The sequence below is a fragment of the Lissotriton vulgaris genome, chromosome 4_1 (assembly GCF_964263255.1).
Source record: "Lissotriton vulgaris chromosome 4_1, aLisVul1.2, whole genome shotgun sequence".
NCBI lineage: Eukaryota > Metazoa > Chordata > Amphibia > Caudata > Salamandridae > Lissotriton > Lissotriton vulgaris.
Genome location: NC_141691.1, coordinates 770285265 through 770303252, shown reverse-complemented (window position 1 = coordinate 770303252; position 17988 = coordinate 770285265). Strand labels below are relative to the sequence as shown.

Below are 17988 nucleotides of genomic sequence, written 5' to 3'. Positions count from 1 at the left end.
CATGTACATGCATATTGGGATGTCGTACTGTCTAGTGTTGCAAAGATGACAGGGATTGAACTGCAAAACACTCCGGCCCTGTGTTTACTAGGACACGCTCCACAGTTGAAAAGTGTCCTCGGCAGACTAATCCAGGTGGCCTTGCTTCTAGCGAAAAGAAGAATTCTGTTTACATGGGACAGCAGGTAACGCCCTAAAGTCGAAGGGTGGCTGAAGGATATGGTATACTGTAGGGACCAGCTTGAGACATATGCAGAAGAATGGCCCACTAAATCGAAACCCAGAGACATTTGGGCCCCACTGCGGGAATACTTGCTGGCCTGCAGTGAAAGACAATCTGGGGACGACTCTTAAATACCCATAGGATGAGGACAAGAAGTCACGGCTCCTCTAGTGGGGTGCTCTGGCAGTGTGGAATCCAAATGCGCGATATGTGGTGTGGTGAGTGGCTTATATGCAGCTTGATGCGTGCGAAGTGATCTTCGTAATAGAATAATATTGCTCTCTGCCTATGTTTAGGTTACAATTAATTGCTCTTTGCTCATTTAGTAAGCTAGAAATTTGACAGGTGCAAATATGAACATGTTTGTTTATTCATGTAAACTGGTGTTTTAGTTCAAAAACAAGAAAAAAAGTCTCCATCACTGATGACACGCCTGCTCCGACATACATTTTGAATCTAGGTATTTTGTAATGGGAACATACTGAGCCGTAGCTGGCTTTCCTCTGTGGGATGTGGGGGTGCACGGAAAAACGCTACATGGCACATACTTGCAATGGTGATTATTACTTGAAACGCGGCCGGCCCATTGTGGTTGTAGGCGGCATGCTGTGTTACTATATATGGATGTTATAAATATTCCGTGTAGTGAATGATCTTGCCACTGAGGAGCTGCCGGCCTCTGGTTTGTTGTAGCCGTAAAGCTGTGTAAATTACTTATTACTAATAAAGGTATTGAAGACTACTGAAACATCCCTTATTGTAAAGACCTCACTAATGCGGAAATCAGTTATCTGACCTTCTTCTCCCCCTTGCAGTGTAATTGAATGATAGGTGTGTTGCACAGTTGGGACCGTAGTGCATATCCTGCGCACTGTCCCACTCTGCGTGGTGGAGCACCCTTAGCTGGGCTCAGAGTGGAATAGTGGGCCCTATTACAGTTGTTGTCCTGATCAGTTTGCAGACGCAAACTAGTTTTAGCATTTATAACTGCACATTTGTGAAAGATAGAGAGGCATATTGAAGCTGCCAGTCTTGTTTTCACTTGCAGCCAGAGTCTGGCCTTATTGTAAAGGGAGGGGGTAGGGATCCCCGTGCAGGTGGATGCAGTGAATGAGTGTTCCCACCTGCAGGGAAATGCCTGGGGGAATCCCTCTTTCCCTATTTCTAAGGTTGCCAATAGGGGCCCCCAGGCTGTGCACCACCTCAATGTGACACTCGACTAGTGTGCCTTCTGATGGCTTCTTTGCCATTGTATCCACATCTGTAATATGATGCTGGGGCAGAGAATTAAGTCACTGGCATAGGGCCATGATACCGATGCACATTTTGTGCTAGCAAAATCTATAGTGCTGAAGGGGCTATGCTTGTGCCCCTTCTGTAGTTCCAACATGCTGGAGGAGTGCACAAAGTAGGTGCACGTTGTACCTGGTGGCACTTTCTGTAATACTTCCCTATGCGTTCCACTCATGGGAAGCATTTATCCTCAGGTTTCATTGCAATAACAAGATTCCATTTGTTCTCACTACATGAACATTACATTTTTGTTAATGTGATCACTCATGACCTATAGCGTCAAAACAAGATTTTGTTTCCTAATTTACTAGTGATTACTGTCTGTGGTATAGGACGTAAGATTGATAGATATCACTCCTTCTATAAAACTGGAATTGAATCTCTGATAGATATAGCCATGACTGCAAAATTGTACCATGAGTTAAAAGCTCGCTGCAATATTCTGCAGGCCACAAGTTTGAATCCCGATAAGGTCAACTCGACTTTCAGTCCTGCTACGGATACTAACTTAAATACAAAAACATTGGTTAATGGTAAAGCCTATTGTTCACAGCACTTAAAAACTGCAGAAGAGCTGTCTGAAGAGCTATGTAAAACACACTTTTGTTATCATTAGAATTATTATTATTATTATTAAAGCTTGCAATCAGTGTATATAAGCCTGCCTCTCATTTCTATATTACAGGTGATTTGTGACATATCTAATCACCTTTAATACAGAAATGACTTAGCTGCTCAACTGAAATAAATTGGTACAGTTGCGTAATGTCACAATGCTTCCAGCCGGATCCAAAAGAAAGTTGCAAGGCAAGTCATTGAACATAATTACAGCTGCACCTTAATGAAAGAAAACAAGAAGTGACTTTTATTTCTTCTGATATGTTTAACCAAGATATTTATGGAAGCATGTTTATTTTCCTTTACTCTAAACCCTTACAGCAACGATGGAATATTTGCATGATTATAGACAATCTGAACCACAGCATTTTTAAAATATGATTTATATTAAACAGATTATAATATATTTTTGCTCACATTGACTGCATATTGATCCGTTTCATTTGTAGAGATTCTGCTTTTATTCTTCATACCTTCAATGAAAATAAAACAACAAGACACCAAGGAGTTAAGGGATTTTTGGGAAGTGTTATGGTGTGCCCATGTATTTTAAGTGTTAGAAATGACATCCTTGGTATGGTATTCCCTCAAATGATTTTGCTTCACTCCATGAGTTTTGCTACACTCGTGTTTTTTAGGCACTGCAACTCTGTGCACATCACCCTAGGCCTGTCTGCCTTTTGTTGAACCAAACCAGCTTGGAGCCACACATAGGAAAGGGGAAAGATTAGACAAATGGGGCATCCCCTACCCACAGGTTGACACTGGAGATAAAATAGAACTTGAACTCAGAACACTCCTGGACCAGTGAAAGATTCAGAAGAAGGACTGCCCTGCTACCAGAAGGACCCCTGCAGCTTGAAGGACTGCCTTGCTGCCTGAAGGAGGAGGGTTGAACCTGCTTCTCTTGATCACAGGCTAACCAGAGTGACTCCAAGGGTCAGTTGGCTAACCTGTGTGAGCTGTAGGGATACAACAAACCAGCTACAACTGGACCTGCCCTGCTCCTGTCCTATGCTGGAGTGAGTCCTGAGCCCCAAGAGGTGCCCCCTAGGTCCTGTACCCTAGACTGGCATCAGTGAGAGCTCCTCCTAAAAAGAAAAGGTGAAAATCTTAAGTTTGAGCACCTTGCAAACGTGCACAAACTCTGACACCTGCGATAACCACCAACTCGAAGTCCTGCGCTTCACACCAACTACAACTGACCGCTACGAACGGGGAATGCAAGACCTGCACTTCGCTTTATGGCAACCACACCCTACATTGATCATAAATGTGAATCTCCAACGATGACAGACTCTTCATGCTAAAGTTTTGACTCCCGATGCTCAACCTGCTCTTCACGCTGAAATACTCTTACTTGCGGCCTCTTCCAACACAAATGGAACTCTTCGCACTGGACTTGAGAAGGTAACTCTTCAGTGGCACTAACCTGGTGCCACGCTCCATTGCTGCTTGCGCGAACTTGCAGCAGTCCCCCGCTATAGCACGATCTGGAGTACCACGAGTGGAACTTAGTGCTTTTAGGTGCTTTTATCCCTAAAACGTAAAATTGAATATCTCCTGTTCTGCTGATTGGCTTTTATTTACAATAAGTAGTAAAATACCAACATCCGTACATTATAAAGATGTTGAAAGTCACCTTGGATTTCTATGACCTTCTAAGGAACTCTGCCTTCAACCTTGTTCCCCGATCTTGGTGACTTGCCATATATAACGCATGACAGAGGATACTTTAGCCCATATATTATTATTGTTGCAGTGCCATTTTTCTTTCCCTTCTTCTTGCTACTATGTGATTGTTAATGAGCTTCTGCATAGATAGTGTTTCCTAATGTCGACGTACTGCCTGACTCTGACTTTGCTTAAAGAAAATGGTGGGAATCTGTTCATAGCAATGTTGGCCCTGCCCCCATGATTGATATGCCTTTGTAATTCTCTTCTATCATAATGAAAGTCTTACAAGAGATCCCATGTTAGAGATGAAAATGTGGCTGCTAGAAACTCTTAAAAAGTCTCTGATTGTGAGTGGGCAGCAAATTGGTTAGCAAAAGTGGTTCCTTCAGTTTAAGGCAGAACTTGTTAAAAGATGAAACAACTATAAACGTGTGCCTAGGTAGAATTTGTCATTGACAGAGATTGAAGTGTGCTGGAATAGATACAAAAATGGTATGTACTGGGACTCAAATTCAATTTTTAACACCATTGCTTGTATTCACTCCGAAATACACAAGGTGCTAAGTATGTAGATGTGGATTCATAGTAATAGTAAATCACATCGAAATTATAGCATCCTTTTAAGGACTTTTGAAATCTTTAGCAAATGGCAAGTTCAGCCTATGTACCATTGAATTGTTTCTAAATAAACCGAAAAGCATTACTGTGTTTTTAAAAAGATCAGGGTTCACAGGAATATTGGGGCGATCGTAATGTTCTTGTATATCTTTAGCATAGATTTGAATGTAATAACCAGGGTCTATTCAACATGTTCTTGGTCACAACAAACAGAGTAAATAAAAAAAAATGACAATCAGACAATGACAACAACGCATAATAAATGGATGGATGCTATATCCAGGTATTCACTCTAACCAGTGGAGACGGGACATCCACCTTTTTTTGGCAGAATGTCCAATTCTGTGAGCTTTAGATAACCTCCAACGTTTTTGAGTAAGTATTCTTGAGAAGAGGCATGATACATGGCATGATACATTTATTTAAAGGGAATAAATCGACCTGAAAGAAACCTCATTGATAGTAAATGAAGAATCTGATAGAAACTTCAAGCCACAGGTTCCTTACCCCAGGTGTCAGAGTGGATCTGGAAACTTTCGGGCTGTAGCTCTGTGTGCCACTTGGTGGTGTCATCCACGCCAGAAGTGACGTGTGCGGTGCCTATATAGGTGCCACCCGAGCGTGCCGACGTCTTTTCTTTCTGTGCCAGTTAGCACAAATCTAGAGAGAGCTATCCCCAGTCATTCATTGGCTGAGTTTTACCTCAACCTTTTGTCAAAGGTGTTTTTTATCTCCTTGTATCCTAGAGGTGTCCCCTAAAAAGCCAACAGGCTTTAAATCTTGTAGTGCCTGTCACAGACCCTCATTTAGTTTGGAGCGGGACCACGACTACAGCACCTGCAAGGACTGTCGTGCCATGAATCCCAAGGCCCTGAGGGAACGGGCTGTGAAGCTCCTTGCCGCCCGATGTCAGACATATCCGCTACGCTTTCGTTCCAGATCGCAAGGAAGGTCCCAGGACTGCTAGCGCAGCCGCTCCCAACGATGACATGAAATTAAATTAAAAGTAATTTTATAGAGCGCGAACTGCCACTCCTAACGGAGTCTCCTGGCGCTATAAAGAACAACAGATCAGAAGTGTTACATAAACCTAAACAACGATCGTTGTAACAATCCAAGTTGTCTGGTATGTCCCACAAGCAGAGAATTCAAAGTGGTCTTTAACTTCCCGGCGCCATTCCAAGTCATTGGACCAGGCATGGAAGCATCAGCACTGTAGGCCTCGCTCCGTGGTGGAGACTGTGCCAGAGTCCGCTCCCCACCTCCCAGAATTTTCCCGGAACAAGAGCAACCCATGTCCAACTCAAGGAGTTTTATGAAGCCATGCCTCTCATAATTGAGTGGGCAAATCCCTCAAGTGCGCCTTTGGGCGCCCTGTGTATGGACGGGGTCCCTTCTGGTTTTCAGTCAGTGAGTCCACACTTGGCACCAGACAGGCCCCTTGGATCTGGTGCTGGATAGTGGGAGGCAGTATCCGCCCTCACCTGCCGCACTCACAGTCCATAACATAGAACAAGTGGGTTTTACAAATAGTCCAGAGGCACTACTCCATTCCCTTCTGGAGACTCCCCAGACCATGCCATCCACTTACGACCAGCTGATGGAGGACCATCTCTCCTTACTCCGCTAGGAAGTGTCTGCCCTTTTGGCCCAACTTGCCAAAGAGAGGGGGCCAGCATCAGAAGTAGGTCATGGTTGCTAATTCCGCTACTTTCTGGTGCCCAAAAAGGACAGAGGCCGCCGTCCTATCCTACACCTGCACCTTCTAAACTTCTTCCTGAAAAAGGGAAGTTCAAGATCCTCAACTTAGCTCGGGTCCTGTCTTCCCTGAATCCTGGATGGTAGCTTTGGATTTGCAGAACGCGTATTTCCACATCCCTGTCCTGCCTTCCCACAGGCTCTACCTGGGGTTCACTGTGGATCAAGAGCACTTGTAGTTTACTTTGCTCTCCTTTGGCCTCACCAGGGCACCTTGGGTGTTCACCAAGGTGATGGCGGTGTTTGCAGAACATCTCTGAAGGTCAGGAGTTACAGTGTTCACCTACCTCGGTGACTGGCTGTTGAAGGCGCGCTTTCCCAAGGTAGACCTACAATTGCTGGAGTTCACTATCCGCATGTCAAAGTGACACCTGAATCCCTCTCAGATGCCCCCGTTCATCGGGCTGCTTTGGACACAGTGCAGTTTCGGGCCGTTCCTCCTGAACGGCAAGTCCAGGATATTCAGGCTATGATTCCAATGTTTCTCCCTCTGTCCTGGATTTTGGTGAGACTGAATCTGAGGGTGTTTGGTCTCATGGCCTTCTGCATCCTTCTCGTGACACATGCCTGCTGGCCTATGAGGGCTTTGAATCGGGACGTGACGTACCAGTGGGCAGAGCAATAGGGCAGTCTCTGATCTGTTCCAGATTTCGGAGGGAACTGCAAAAGACCTGCAGTGGTGGCTAACCAACAGCAACTCCCCCTTCCCTAACCAGAGCGGATTGTAGTGACAGATGTGTCAATCTTGAGCTGGTGTTGCCATCTGGGAGAGGTGGAGATCTGAGGACTGTGGTCTCCGGCATAGTCCAGGCTCCCATGTAAACCTGTTGGAGCTCCGAGTGATCCGGTTGGTTGAAAGCCTGATAAAGATGACAACACAGACAACACCACCACCATGTGGTGCACTGACAAAAAGGGCAGAGTTGGGTTCTGTGACCATTTGTCAAGAAGCCCTGCACCTCTGGGCATGGCAGGAATGGCAGGGCATTCAGCTAGTGGTTTAGCACCTTGTAGGCTCTGTGAAGGCCAGGGCAGATGAGCTCAGCCGTAGATGCCTAATGGATCACGGATGGCATATCCATCCAGAGGAGGTGCAGGGTCTCTTTCAAGATTGGGGAGAGCCTTAGTTCGATCTGTTCACCACTGCCAAGAATGCCCAATGTCAGCAATTTTGCATACTGAAGTTTCCAAGGCGGTTTTAGCTCAGAGACACTTTTCATCTGAAGTGGAACTGAGGCCTCCTGTATGTCTTTTTGAGCCATTGCCATACCTGTCCAGAGATCTCCAGAAGATCAGGAATGTCCGTGCCCAAGTAATTTTTCTAACTCTGGATTGGGCGCAGAGAGTCTGGTATCCCAGCTCCTGTGTATGACCATCAGTCCTTTGTTCAGGCAGCCTCTTCAGGAGGATCTTCTGTTTCAGAACCAGGGCTGGGTCCTGCACCCAGATCGGCACATGCTCCTCCTTCATGCTTGAAGATTGAGCAGCGACAGTTGACACCGTTCGACCTTCTTCCCGAAGTCTGTGATGTTACTCTGATAGTCAGGCATCGATTCACCAAGATGATATACGCCTGCTGTTGGGACAAGTTTGTGGCATGGTGTGCATCCAAGGATATTTGCTCCTTTATCCTAGGTTTTATCGTTTATTTTTTCTCTGGCCTGGAATGGCTCTACTCTGGGCACCATTAAGGGTTACGTGTCTGTCGTTTGTCATTGACCAACCTTCTTTTTTCAGGTCACCTACTGTGACTATCAATCAATCAGGGTACTTTGTAAAGCGCACTACATACCCGTGAGGGTCTCAAGGCGCTGAAGGGGGTGGGAGGGGGTGGGGGGGTGCTACTACTGCTCGAAGAACCAGGTCTTGAGGAGTCTTCTAAAGGTGAGTAGGTCTGGGGTCTCTACCGTAGCTCGGTCGGGAGGGTGTTCCAGGTCTTGGCGGCGAGGAAGGAGAAGGATCTGCCACCGTAGGTCGTTCGTTGGTTGCGGGGGACGGCGGCAAGGGCGAGGCTGGCGGAGCGGAGCTGGCGGGTGGGGGTATAGAAGCTGAGTCTGCTGTTCAGGTAGGCTGGTCCGGTGTTGTGGAGTGCTTTGTGTGCGTGGGTGAGGAGCTTGAAGGTGATCCTCTTGTCGACGGGGAGCCAGTGCAGGTTTCTTAGGTGGGGGTGATGTGGCTGCGACGAGGGATGTTGAGGATCAGGCGGGCGGAGGCGTTTTGGATGCGTTGCAGTCGTTGTAGGTGTTTGGTCGGGATTCCTGCGTAGAGTGCGTTGCCGTAGTCCAGGCTGCTGTTGACGAGGGCTTGGGTCACTGTACTTCTGGTTTCGGTCGGGATCCACTTGTAGATCCTGTGGAGCATGCGGAGGGGGTTGTAGCAAGAGGAGGAGATGGCGTTGACCTGTTTCAACATGGAGAGGGAGGAGTCGAGGATGAATCCTTGGTTGCGAGCATGATCTGTGGGTGTCGGTGCTGTTCCCAGTGTGGTCGGCCACCTGGAGTTGTCCCAAGCAGAGGAGGTGGGGCCGAGGATGAGGACCTCCATCTTGTCCAAGTTCAGTTTCAGATGGCAGCTCCTCATCCACTCGGTGACGGCCTTTATTCCCTCGTGGAGGTTGGTTTTTGGCAGTGTATGGGTCCTTGGTGAGGGAGAGGATGAGCTGGATGTCATCGGAGTAGGAGATGATGTTCAGGTCGTGCTGGCAGGCCACTTGTGCGAGGGGGGCCATGTAGATGTTGAACAGGGTTGGGCTGAGGGATGAGCCCTGGGATACGCCGCAGATGATGTCGGTGGCTTCGGATCGGAAGGGTGGGAGGCGGACTCTTTGGGTTCTGCTGGAGAGGAAGGACATGGTCCAGTCCAGGGCCTTTCCCTGGATTCTGACCTCTTGGAGTCGTGTCCTTAGTGTGCGGTGGCAGACCGTGTCGAAGGCGGCTGACAGGTCCAGGAGGATGAGGGCTGATGTTTCGCTGTTGTCTAGTTGGCGCCTGATGTTGTCTGTGGCGGCGATGAGAGCTATTTCGGTGCTGTGGTTTCGTCTGAATCCGGACTGGGACCTCTGTAGGATGTTGTTGTCCTCGAGGTGGCGGGCTAGTTGCATGTTGGCGATTTTCTGGATGACCTTCGCCGGGAAAGGATGCAGGGAGATGGGCCGGAAGTTCTTGAGGTCCTTGGGGTCTGCTTTGGGCTTCTTGAGGAGGGCCTTGATTTCTGCGTGCTTCCAGCTTTCCGGGAATGTCGCTGTCTTGAAGGAGATGTTGATGATCTTCCGTAGTTGGGGTGAAATGGTTGTGTCTGCTTTGTTGAATACATGGTGTGGGCAGGGGTCTGATGGTGATCCTGAGTGGATGGAGTTCATGACCTTGCGTGTCTCGTCGTCATTGACGTAGGACCAGGAGGTCAGGCGGTTGGTGCCGGTGGTGTTCCGGGGGGGGGGGGGGGAGGGGAGGGGGGTGTGACATCTGCCGTGGTCGGGGTGTTGAAGCTGTCGTGGATGTCAGCGATCTTGCGATGGAAGAAGGTGGTCAGTGAGTCGCACAGATCTTGCGAGGGTGAGATGTCGTTGGTGTTGGCGCTGGGGTTGGTGAGTTCCTTCACTATGCTGAATAGCTCTTTGCTGTTGTGTGCGTTGTTGTCCAGGCGGGCTTTGAAGGAGGATCTCTTGGCTCTTCTGATGTGTTTGGTAGTGCCTGCGGGTGGTTCCCTTGTGGGCTGCTTGGCTGTCCGGTGTGCGGTCGTGTAGCCATTTCTTCTCCAGTTTCCGGTAAGTACGTTTGGATGTCTGGAGCTCTTCGGTGAACCAGGTGGCTTTCTTGTTGGTGTGGTTGTAGGAGGGTTTCTTGAGCGGGACGAGGGTGTTGGCGCAGTCTTTGATCCGCTGTCTGAGGTTGCTGGCAGCGGGGTTTGGGTAGGTGGGGTCAGTGGGTGGGTTCTGGGCGAGGGTGGAGGTCAGCTGGTCTTCGGTGACTTTGCTCCAGCAGCGGCGGGTTAGCTGTTGGGTGCGGTGGTGCGTGGTTGGTTTCTTGAAGGTGAAATGGATGCAGTGGTGGTCGGTCCAGTGGAGTTCGGTGGTGTGGTTGAAGGCGACATGGGTGCTTGTGGAGAAAATGGGGTCAAGCGTGTGGCCGGCGGCATGGGTGGGTTCGGTGACTAGTTGTTTGAGGCCGAGGTTGGCGAGGCTGTCGATCAGGGTGGCGTACTGGATTCCTCAAAGTCTCCAACTTGTTTCCTCCAAGGCCATTCATCTTTCCCTAATGGGATCTTAACCTGGTCTTGACTTTTCTCATGGGCACACGTTTTGAGGCACTGCACAACTGCCTCCTTCGCTTGCTTACTATCAAGCTTGCTTTTCTAGTGCCCATAATATCGACCAGGAGGGTCAACAAACTGCATGCACTCTCTGCACACTCACCATATACCACCTTTCACTCAGAAGAGCTGATTCTCAGAACCCATGCTTCCTTCCTCCCAAAGACACCTTTTCATGTAGGTCAGAACATCCCATTGCCTACCTTCTTTGCTCTGCCTCTCCCTTCTAAACAGGAAGAGAGACTACATTGTCTGGTCCCCAAAAGAAAGTTTTTGTTCTACCTAGATCTCACAAAAGAGTTCAGGGTGGATGATCAACTCTTTGTTGGGTATTTAGGTTTAAGAAGAGAAGGCTGTGCAAAAAGGACCATCTCATGATGGATACTTCTCTGCATAAAGATCTGCTACATATAGGCCCAAAAGCAACACCCTGAGGGATTGCGTTCTTAATCTACCAGAGCAAAGGGTGCAACTACTGTTATATCTTGCAGAGTACCTGGTCTGGACATCTGCCAGGTAGCAACCTGAGCGTCCTTGCACACGATCACCAAACATTACTGTCTGGATGGTCAGGTCAGTCCTGACGGGCACTTTGCCCATTCAGTCCTGCAAGACTACTTGGTTTAATCTGTTTCACAGGCCCACCTCTGGAGAGGTATTGCATGGGTAAGGATTCTGCGACTAGAAGTCTCTAACAGATGAACAAGTTTCTTACCTTTGGTAGCACCTTATCTGGTAGAGGCTCTAAGTAGCCTCAGATTCCTTACGGACTCTCCCAACTTCCCTTCTCTGCGAACTGATTTCATGGGGTCACCTTTCTTAGACTCTTAGCAATACACATCAATGTATCAGCATTCTTCGTGGATCACGCTTCTGTTATGGAAAGTTGCGGGGAAAAACGGACGTCAGCGCTATGGGGTGGGGTTTATATAAGCACTGCTTATGTCACTTAATGCCGGCCACCGGTGCGGAGGCAAAAAATTCCGCCTACCGGCATGCATGGGTCCTGCTTGAAAAATTCCGGATCCAGTCTGACGCCTGTGGAATGTTCTACGGTAAGGCATCAGCGGCTAGATAGAGTCTCTACAATATAAGGTGTTACCAAAGGTAGATATTTAGTTCGTTAATGATTTCAAACAGAAACATTTCCATTTTTAAACTATTAAAAGCTAGGAAAGCCATTCACGTTGTAGCAAACTTGTTCTAACTACCAAAGCAGATTTGTGGAATGGTCTCCCATGTGAAGTGCTTTGAAACTAATAATACAAAATCTTAATAGCAGAGGACTGAACTTGAAGAGCTGTGTGTCTTTTCCAACTCCTCATTTCGTTGATTCTGTGTCTGTTTGTCCTTTTCTGTGTCGGGATTCAATACATTTTTGTTTTTATAGGTTTTAGTTACTGTACCTCTGGCCTTGCTGCAAAAAGGTGTCATTCGATTTAATCCTCCGTTACCAGAGAAGAAAGTGAAGGCAATAAACAGCTTAGGGGCCGGAGTCATTGAGAAGGTATGTTACTTTTATGGTTGTTAAGATAAAGTTCTTAATTGTAGCAGATATATATATATATATATATATATATGTGTCAGAAAAGCTCAATCTGACTTTTATTCCTTGCTGATGGGATGGCGTTCATCAGGTCCTATCAGTATGAACTAAAGTTTTTGAAGAATGATCACCCCATCACTCCAGTCCAATACCTCATCCCCAAAGTCCACAAGGACGCCACAAAGCCCCCAGGGAGACCTATTATCTCAGCATGTGGGGGGCTTCTAGAGAAGACTACAATCTATGTGGACTCTTTTTTACAAGAGTACGTCTGTGGACTCCCATCATATATCCAGGATTCCAGCGACTTTCTAAGAAAGATCAAGGAGATAGAGTGGAATCCGAAATACTGGTTGATAACTTTAGACGTTACATCACTGTACACCAGTATAGTACATACGGATGGGGTACGAGCAATCCAATTTTATCTGGGACAGAGGCCAATTGAACTGTTACAACATAACCGAATGTTGATTGCCATGATTAGTTTCTGCCTACATAATAACTACTTTATGTTCCATAATCAATACTACCAGCAGATTAGAGGTGTCGCCATGGGGGCCTGTTTCTCTCCCAGTTATGCCTGTATGCATATGAGCTACTGGGAGAGACAGGTCCTCTTCGGCGAACACCATGACATCTGCAAGAAGCACATCATACGGTGGTATAGATACATCGATGATGTGTTTCTAATTTGGCAAGGGACACAGGCAGAAGCTATCCAGTTCATTGAGAGGTTGAATTGCAACACCTATAACCTGGCTTTTACCTCAGACATCAGTCAGAGCCAGGCTCATTTTTTGGATGTCACCATCGAGATCAGTGAGGGTCACCTAGAAACAACTTTGTACAGGAAGCCTACGGCTGGTAATACGGTACTTCATGCTATGAGCCCCACCCGCCACACCTGATCAGGAGTATCCCCTATGAGGAGATGCTCAGGATCAGGTGAGTGTGCAGCACAGAAGTTCAGTGCAAACTAGGTCAGGAAGCCAGTAAACAAAGGTTCCTAGCTAGAGGGTATAGGGAGAACATATTAGATGCGGCAATGGCCAAAGCAAATGCCCTGTCCCGTGAGGCCGCCCTGGTACACAAGAAGATGCTGAAACCCACTGTAAATGAGAACAAGCAACCAACCAGATTAATCTGGACCTTTAACAGGCAGCATGGGGCATTGAGAAAAATTGTGAACAAACACTGGGACCTAGTTAGGTTTGATCCAGTTATTGGCGAGCATATGCCAAAGAAACCTGTGATTACATTCAGAAAAGCATACTCTATGCAGGATTCATTAGTAAAATCAAGTCCTGAAGTGATTGTGTCAAAGAACTGGCTAGCAGGGAGCAAAGGTTTCAGGAAGTGCTCTAGCTGTAAGGCCTGTTCACATCGAGTTAGTAAGACCGAATATATTACTCCATTCTCTCCTATACCCCGTAATATTACCAAACAGCTGACCTGCAAGAGTGAGTACGTGGTGTATGTGCTGGAGTGCCCGTGCGGCCTGCGATATGTTGGGAGTACCAAATTGCAGGTCCACAAGAGGGTGCTCCAGCACATAACAGCCAGCAACACAAGTGACGCCACGTACCCGGTTGCTAGGCATTTCAAGGAGTGTCATGGTAACAACAGTGCACTCCTCAGATATTATGCCATTGATACAGTGGGTCCCTTGAGGAGAGGCGGCGCCAGGGAGGGTATCCTTAGAGCTCTAGAGACAAAGTATATATTAGAGCTGAATAGCAAGACCCCTTGGGGTCTGAACTCCACGGAAGATCTCCATACTTGTCTATGAGGATCCCCCCTGCTTAGTCTACCAGGCGCATGAAACATAGTGTACCGTTACTTTACCACACCATTCCATCAATTTATGCAAGGGCTCCTAAGATAGTTTTTGACCGCACGTACCAACCAAATAAGTATCATCAGCAGGTTGAGTTGTAGCTTGTCCTTTTCAGTCCGGTTCCAGGTACTATATTATGTCTCCAACATCAAATGTGTATGTTGGGAGCAGCCTACAATAAGATCATAAACCATTTGTATGTTTTTTAAATTTTTTAATTTTCACTTATTCACTGATCACACATGAAATTGGACACAGTAAGCGTGTATATCAGATTATTTAGAAAACATAGGCACATTAGGAAAAAGGCAAATATATTGTTTGTATTTATACAGTCATTGGGGGAAAAAATATTATTTTTTTGCCCCCCGCCCCCCCCCCCCCTCACTTTTTTTACACATCTGTTTCTAGCATGCCATACATATGACAGAAGGAGCTAATTAATTGGCGGCAGCTGATGGTTCATCTGTGGTAGATTGTTTTATCCGCTGACTTTTACTTGCAGTTATCTTGTAAATATTATGAAATGATTTTTTTTTAAATTGCAATTTTTATATATTTAAATTGTTGATAATGAAAATCAATTCGGATACATTTCAGCAGGCATGTTATGTATTGGAATGATGTGCTCTTTTATTGGGATTATCCCAATACGTGCCATGACAAGTATGTCTTTTATGTTGTTTACTTTTACACGCCGGTGCCCAATCAAATGTCTTAAAACTTCAGCATTTGCACTTTAAATTTTGCCCACGCCCTCCATGGCGTCATGTGACCAAGGCCTCTGTGCAGGCCGAAACGTTATGCTGGCGAAGGTGCTATTAAACTAACAAACTCACCTGAACTCTGGGTCTTCGTGTGTATATATATATATATATATCTCCAACCGGTCACTGTGCAAACAACGCCTCATGCACGTTACCTAGTACGCAGACAACGATAAATACGTCCGAAGCCAGTCTTCAGGTTATATTTTTTGATTTTATTTTTCAAGCATAAAGTGCAGGGGTGCAAAAAACGCCGAACAGACGCGTTTCGGGCGTGAACGCCCTTGCTCACTGTCAGCGGGAGAATGGACTAGTTCACATATAAATAGCACAAAGCAATTTCAAAAAAGCGCGCCCAATGTTAATTAGGTTCATCAACATAATCGAAGGACTTAGGCCAACGCTCAGTTTGGTCCAACAACATCCATAGAGGCCATGTTGAAATGGTCAGAGTCTTCCCAAATACAACATTGCGAACATGGGTTGTATGCAAGTACAAATACTATTTACAATAAACTTGATTCAAACTTTGTCTTACTTATGATACAAATGATCCATAGATTTTGTCAAACCACATTGTAAAGTGCAAATGCATGTAGTAAACTTATACATTCAGTGCAAATTTCGCCTTTATAAATAAAGTGCAAAAGTGCTGCGTTATACATTCTGTGCAAATACGCTGTATGAAAGTGCTTAGATAATATCTGTGCAAATACGCAATAATAATAAGCATGGTCATAATGGATCTAAGACAAGATGCATTCCTCACTTGAAAAGAAATGCACTTGACAAATTATTCGTAATCGCATGTATCCATACCAATATTCTTGGGATACATCCCTAATACTCATAGTGTATATCATGGCCTTCTAAACAGGGCTTGTGCGCATACCATACAAATCAGAGAATCACCAAATTGATCTATTGTGCGCTTATATTTACGAATGTATAAGTCCATTAGTCCTAATGAACATAAACAGAAATAATAGTGAAGGAGTGAATAAGTGTCTATGACCAAAGGTATAAGACAACTAGGGTTGTTGGGAAATGAACAAATAAAAAAATAAATCTTCCTTTGATTACCAATCGTTACATTAAAACCTTAGTCTTAAGATGTTACATCACATCTTGATTTGCTACAGTGTATGTCAAAGTGGATTAGACATTTGTTAATCTTAAAGAAACATAGCCGCTGCCACCGGCCCATGTTTATTTGGTCTACTGCGGGATACTATAAGAGCTGGAAATATATGGAAGGTACCAGGGATCCTGCATAAAATGACTGTTGTGCTCTCATAAAATGAATTGAGTGATGCCCTTTGGTTCAGAAATGTAGGGGGACATATTAAAGAAAATTACTCAGATCCTCCCCCATGTTCAGACTTCCAGGGGTTTTACTGTTCAATCGAACAATGTAAAGTGACTCTAACTGCCTTAGTTGCTTCTCGTAATCGCCACCTTTCTTGGAAGTTTTCACGGCATCAATCACAAAATATTTGAGATGGGTCAAATTCCTATCGTGATGTTGGTCGAAGTGCCGAGGTACAGGGTAACTCTGGTCGCAGTTCACTATGGCCCTAAGGTGCTGAAGGATGCGTTGGTGCACCGGAAGTTTTGTGCTTCCAACGTATCGCAAATTGCAAGTTCAAGTAAGTACATATACTGATAGTTCTGCTTTGCAAGTATAGTGGGCCTTGATAGTGATGGGTTTGGAGTCAAAGGGAGTCAGGTAGGATCTGGTATTGATGCCAAATTTGCAAGCACGGCACGAAATACACCGGAAAAAACCCTTACGGGGTGACAACCAGTCATCATTTTTAGGTGTCTCCGGAGAACTTGAAACTAATTTGTTCCGCATACTGAATGCCCTCCTATAGGTCACTATGGGCTTGTTTGGCAAAATGTCTTTAAGTACAGGATCAGTTAGGATAACGGGCCACTGACCTCTGACCAAATTGGAAATTTGGCGCGCTTGGCGGCTGTATCCTGTGATCAGTCTCATGGCATTGCTGCTCTCATTTGGATTAGTTGTTTGGGAATCTGGAGTGGGGGCTTCCAATAGACTGTGCCGATCTAAATTATTGGCTCTAGCCATTGCTTTGTTTAAGGCACTAGTCTTATAGCCCCTAGCTTCTAACTGTTTTTTTGCTTCGTTTTGGTGTGATCCCGAAGTTCCACCGTGCTACAAGTCCTATGAATTCTAAGGAATTCCCCATAGGGGATTGATCTGATGGTGTGTTCGGGGTGAAAGCTTTGTGCGTGCAGGATAGTGTTACCTGCCGTGCTCTTTCTAAAAAGGCTCGTGGTTAGTGTGTCATTCACTACTTCTACCAGCACATTCAAGAAGCTGATCTTATCTTTACTAATTTCAGCACTGAATATCAGGTTAGAATCGTTTACATTAATAGCTTCTACAAAATGTTGTGCCTCTTCCAGATTCCCTCTCCAAAAGATAAATACATCATCAATATACCTCATGTATTTCACAATGTTGTTATGCCAAGCATCCGAGTGCTGAACCCTGAGGACATGTTCCTCTCACCAGCCCACGTGGAGCCCCGCGTAGCTGGGGGAGAAACATGCCCCCATGGCCACACCCCTCAGCTACTTGTAGACCTTGTCATCAAACAAAAAAACATTGTTGTTTAGACAACGTTCCACCATGGTTATTAACATGGAATTATGCTTGTATAGTTCCACCGGTCTTTTGTCTAAATAGAACTTAATAGCTTTAAGGCCATCCGAATGTGAAATACTAGTGTAAAGACTGGCAATATCCATGGTGATTAGTAGAAAATCTGCTGACCACACACATTGGTTAATGTTCCTCAGGAATTCCGTTGTGTCCTTTATGTAAGCAGGGAGAGTGGTGACAAATTCTTGTAAATGATGATCTATGTATTTGGAGGTATTCTCAAACAGACTGTTGATTGCCGAGACTATCGGTCTGCCTGGAACAGGTATAACTCCTTTGTGAACCTTGTGGATGAAATATATGTTGGGCAACACGGGATGGTCTTTGTACAGAAATTTCATCTCATCCCTAGACAAAAGACCTTCTCGCTTCCACCCATTAAGTTCTTTGTAATACGCTTGTTGGATGGATTTTGCAGTCTTTAGGTCTATCTGGGCATAGCAGACAGTGTCATTTAAATGTCTGTAAGCTTCTTCCATATATTGTGTCTTTCCCCAAAGCACCACATTACCCCCCTTGTCAGACTGATTGATGATTATTGCTTGGTTAGATTTCAACTTTTTCATCAAATCATTATAAGGCCTCATATTGATACTTGTAGAACCTTGTTGTTTTCTGACTTGGGTGTGCAGTTTCTTTAAGCCA

The 17988-nt window shown here is 45.6% G+C and overlaps 1 protein-coding gene across 4 annotated transcripts in view; it reads left to right on the top strand.

Annotated features, from left to right (window-relative positions):
• The window catches only part of KDM1B (lysine demethylase 1B), a 725553-nt gene that overhangs the window by 555109 nt on the left and 152456 nt on the right, over positions 1–17988 (top strand). For all 4 annotated transcript variants that reach the window (XM_086965107.1, XM_086965106.1, XM_086965105.1 and 1 more), the window contains one exon: positions 11886–12002. In XM_086965107.1, coding sequence (XP_086821233.1) covers positions 11886–12002 — 117 coding nt within the window. The remainder of the gene's footprint in view (positions 1–11885; positions 12003–17988) is intronic.